The 4,353-nt window shown below is 33.1% G+C and overlaps 1 protein-coding gene across 1 annotated transcript; it reads right to left on the bottom strand.

Moving 5' to 3' along the window:
• Nucleotides 1–1,771: 1,771 nt before the first annotated feature.
• LOC109147422 lies at nt 1,772–3,497 on the bottom strand. Its single transcript, XM_019295070.1, has 3 exons — nt 3,292–3,497; nt 2,216–2,350; nt 1,772–2,097 (listed from the first exon to the last, which is right to left on the bottom strand). Exons 1-3 carry the CDS (start codon nt 3,421–3,423, stop codon nt 2,005–2,007), a joined length of 360 nt encoding a protein of 119 aa, XP_019150615.1. The 5' UTR covers nt 3,424–3,497; the 3' UTR covers nt 1,772–2,004.
• Nucleotides 3,498–4,353: the final 856 nt, after the last annotated feature.

Below are 4,353 nucleotides of genomic sequence, written 5' to 3'. Positions count from 1 at the left end.
CCTCCAACCTTGTGCTTGAGGGGGGGTGTGTTAGTAATAAATGTTATAATTACATTATAATATATAGTTTATATATTTGTGGTTATAGATTAGTTTGTTGTTTTAGCTGAATGTGATTTTGAATTCATTCTCTCATCTTTTTACTTTTATTAATACATAATTAATCTTCGACTATAGTAATTTTATCCAAATTAATCGTGACTATAGTGGTTTTACTTAATTTAGTAATTTATTAATAGTAATTTTTTTCAATTTAATATTTGATTTTAACCATCAAGTACTTAATCCGATAAAATCATTGAAATCGAAGACCTAATTAAGCAAAAAAAAAATCATTTAAAACTAAATTGAAAAAATTACTATAGTCAAGCTAAATCAAGTATTAACTCGTTAAACATGCAATTAACACGACTTTTGCCCATTTTTATTTAATTAATTCATTTTTTCTTGATGGAAATTAGTTGCAAACTGATTTTTTTGGGGTGCATTTTGGTTGTTTTCCTTGCAATACATGCACTTATATATGATCTGATTATTATAAAGAGTAATTAGATTGAAAGCTAACTAAGAGTGAGTGATGAGGGGCTAAAATTATTGGATGAGATTCTTCTGGTGCGAAGGAGGTCCTAGGTGAAACATGCGGTGACATTTGAGCCGTTGATCAAATTTAGATCAACAGTTTAAATCAATGAAAATTAAAAAAAAATGTGCATCCTAGAGCAATGTGTATAAATGGCGCACCTTAATTAGTGTTACAAAGACCGTACCATAAGTGTTAAAATGATTCACCTTAAGTGTTAACATCGCGCACCTTCAGTGTTAAAAATGACGAACCTTAAGTGTTATAAAGACGTACATTTAGTGGTAAAATTACGCACCTTAAGTGTTAACCATGGAACTTATGCACCTTAAGTGTATAACTCACACACCTTTAAATGTGAAAATGATGCGCCTTAAGTGTTAAAATAACGCACCTTAAGTTTTAGAATGACGCACCTTAAATTTCAACAATAACGCATTTTAAGTGTTAAAACGCTGCACCTACCTTAAGTATTAAAACGACACACTTTAAGCATAGAAAATACGCACCTTAAGTTTCAACAATAAGCAACATTACCAAATTGCCACCACATTTTTTTCTTTAATATGTGTTCAATCTGGACGGTTGATTTTGGCGAGATCATGACTATCATTCAACCGCATGTTTCACCTAGACTCATCCACCACATCTTAAAAACAAAGGAGAGGACGAAGGTATGCAACCATCCTCAGGGTTTTTTCTCAAATTTTAATAATTGTTGCTTCGTGTAGAGCTGTCAAAACGCGGGCCCAACCTACTGGGTTGGGCCCCTTTTTATACGAGCTGGGTTGGAGGTTTCTACAACCCATCCCATTTAGGCCCGACCCGTATAACTCGTGGGGTGGTATGGGTTGGTTCGTGGGTTACACGGGCCAACCCATATAATCTGTACCTCCACCCTACCACCAAATTTAATTTATTTTCTGTAATTAAGATTTGTATTAATATTTTAAAATATTGTTGATAACAAGACTTAAACCCTTGACCCGAGAAGGATTAGCCTGTATGGGTTGAGCTGACCCGTTTTGACAACTCTAGTTTCGTGAATAGACTCTTATGTCTAAAATAAATAATTTTGTTTCAAATTTAATTCAAGTGAGCTAAGTCTAAAACTTGTAATATTTATTTAAATATATTAATATAAGATAAGTAGAGAATGTACCAAAAAAAATAAGATAAGTAGAGAAGAAAAGTTGAAAAAAAATCGTAATTATACAAAGAAGTCATATACTATCAAAATTACAACAAAAAAAAAAAAAACAAAACAAAAATTAAAATAACATACCATTTTACTTTTTATAAAAACTAAAACTCAAAATGAAACAAAATAGAGTTAAATATTTGAAATTATAATTGAAAATGTCCCTTGTTTATGAAGAGTAAGTCTATCATTTCCAATCCCAAGATCCCACTTCTGCAGAGTGTTACATGCTGGGCTGTGGCTCCTGGACATCGTCCGCGTTTGGGTACGTTACACACTTGAAAACTTTGCACTTCCAACACAAAAGGTACCCAATCTGCAAACACCAAACTAAACAAATTACTCGGATTGACGATGGCAAACACATCTCACTCTTGTTCTTAATTCCCCAGGATTCATGAATGTATGGATTAGTGTTTATGGAAGAAACTTACAGCCCTGCAAGAAGGACAGCGCCGGTATATCTTCTTATTAGTTTCAGACTGTACATTGGTCTTCTGCCCTTTACAAAAATCACACAGTAGCCATCCTCTGCCACCACAAGGCTCGCATTGTATTCCCAAATCAATCTGCAATATACAAACAAATGTATGGTTTGCCTCTAATGAATACAGATCGAATTCAACAAATGTTGGGCGGAGGCCGGTCTAGCATTTGATGGCTAGGGAATTGTTGAGCAGAGATCGAAGGGTTAAGTCCAGAACCCTGCCAGAAATAAAGTTATGCCTTCGCTCTGAGCTATAGTTTTTGGCATTATGGTAAGCACTTTCTAACAAGTGGTATCAGAGCAATGTTAGATCTTGGGAGGGGGAATTGTTGGGTCAAGACCAGGAATTGGCTAGGATTGTTGGACAGAGGCGGCCAAACCCAGAACCCTGTCTCTCGAAAATGGGATGACGGTATAAGAAAATAAAGTTGCGGGTAAGCACCTAATCTTAACAACAAATGTATAAATCTAGCAGAACTGCTGACACAGACTACAGGCAAGGATGGCTAGATGAATGTTTTGCAGAATGCTGTAACAGACCACTAGACACCTCAGCATTGATCATGGTTAAAGCAAGTAAGGTCAAATGTAGCATAAAAAACACATATATTATGCCCCTAACATAAATTTGATCGATTTTAAAATTAAGAATTAAAAGTGAAAAAAATACCATCATTGATGGACTAAAATCAGAATTAACTCTTTCAAAGCATACTGTTGTATTCATGTATAAGACAACCTCATCCTCAGACTGTAAATTTCTATTCTATTCAATTAAGACATACAGATTAAACAAGTTTTTAGTTGAAACACCAAAATTAAAGATTTCTGGGCCATTCGCCATCCGTTTTGCGGGCCATAAACTTGGAATTTTCCCAATTTCGGAACTTAATTAGCAACTCAACTCAAGTAAACAAAGCTTCAATCTCAATTTAGGGTTTAGTGTTCATGAGTAAATGGATTCCATTTCACTTATGTACTGAAAAAAAAAAAAAAAAAAAAAAAGAGGATTATATTGTTTACCTGCTGCTGAACCGGCGTACAGCGCACCGGCCTTAGGAACACCCGAGAAGGATGGATCGGAGGCGTGGCCGGCGTAACCGGAAAATCAAGACTCCGGCAAGCAATTTCAGCTATGGTCAAGGGAATAGCCATTTTAGTAGTATTAAGAATTATTTTAAATTACTTTATTTTATTTGATTTTATTTTTCTCCTCAGCCCAACAGATTTATTCCTATCTTTGGCGCTTAGAATGATGTCTTTCCCACCACAAGTAGTTATCAGTTATGTACTGGAAATTACAACTCAACCCTCGCCATGTTTCTCCAGCTGGACTAGGTAAAGGCCAACAATTATATCGTGGATCATGGTCCAAAAACAGTGCCGTTTCTTTAAGTAAAGAAACAGCTGCCGTTACATCTTAACGGAACTCGTATTTTTTAAGTGTTAGTTATAAAATGAAACTACAGTGTATATAAAATGAAACTGTCTCACATATTGTTTTTATATTATCAAATGAAACTGTAATTGAATTGAAATGAAATCGTAGTTGTGTTGAAATGAAGTTAAAAGGTATATAAAATGAAACTGAATAACACTTTCACATATTTGAGTGTATATTGTCCAATGAAACTGTAGTTATATCGAAATGATATTGTAATTGTGTTGTAATGGAACTATAGTGTATATAAATGAAACTGAATAACAGTTTCACATATTTGAGTGTGTAATGTCGAATGAAACTGTAGTTATATCGAAATAAAACTGAATAACAGTTTCACATATTTGAGTATATATTGTGCAATGATACCATATAAATAGGCTGCCTTTAACGGGAAATTATACCATATAAATAAATATATAAATATGTGAAACTGTTATATATTTATATTTATATTTATATATTTATAACTGTTATATATAAATATGTGAAAAATAGTGCACGTGTGTAGGTGCATATATGTCATATTATACATCAATACATACATACATACATATATATATATATATATATATATATATATATATATATATATATATATATATATAAATGAAACTGAATAACAGTTTCACATATTTCACATA

This window comes from Ipomoea nil, unplaced genomic scaffold (assembly GCF_001879475.1).
Source record: "Ipomoea nil cultivar Tokyo-kokei standard unplaced genomic scaffold, Asagao_1.1 scaffold1993, whole genome shotgun sequence".
In the NCBI taxonomy this organism is placed as follows: Eukaryota; Viridiplantae; Streptophyta; class Magnoliopsida; order Solanales; family Convolvulaceae; genus Ipomoea; species Ipomoea nil.
The sequence above is the reverse complement of the archived record's forward strand: the minus strand, read 5'-3'. Positions and strand labels throughout refer to the sequence as shown.

What these genes read in the sequence shown, in the direction of transcription:
- LOC109147422 (XM_019295070.1), bottom strand. Translation starts at nt 3,423, where the DNA reads ATGGCTATTCCCTTGACCATAGCTGAAATTGCTTGCCGGAGTCTTGAT. An exon ending in GTACGCCGGTTCAGCAGCAG is followed by an intron (nt 2,351 to 3,291) that starts GTAAACAATATA and finishes TGTATATTGCAG; the next exon opens with ATTGATTTGGGAATACAATG. An exon ending in GCTGTCCTTCTTGCAGGGCT is followed by an intron (nt 2,098 to 2,215) that starts GTAAGTTTCTTC and finishes TGGTGTTTGCAG; the next exon opens with ATTGGGTACCTTTTGTGTTG.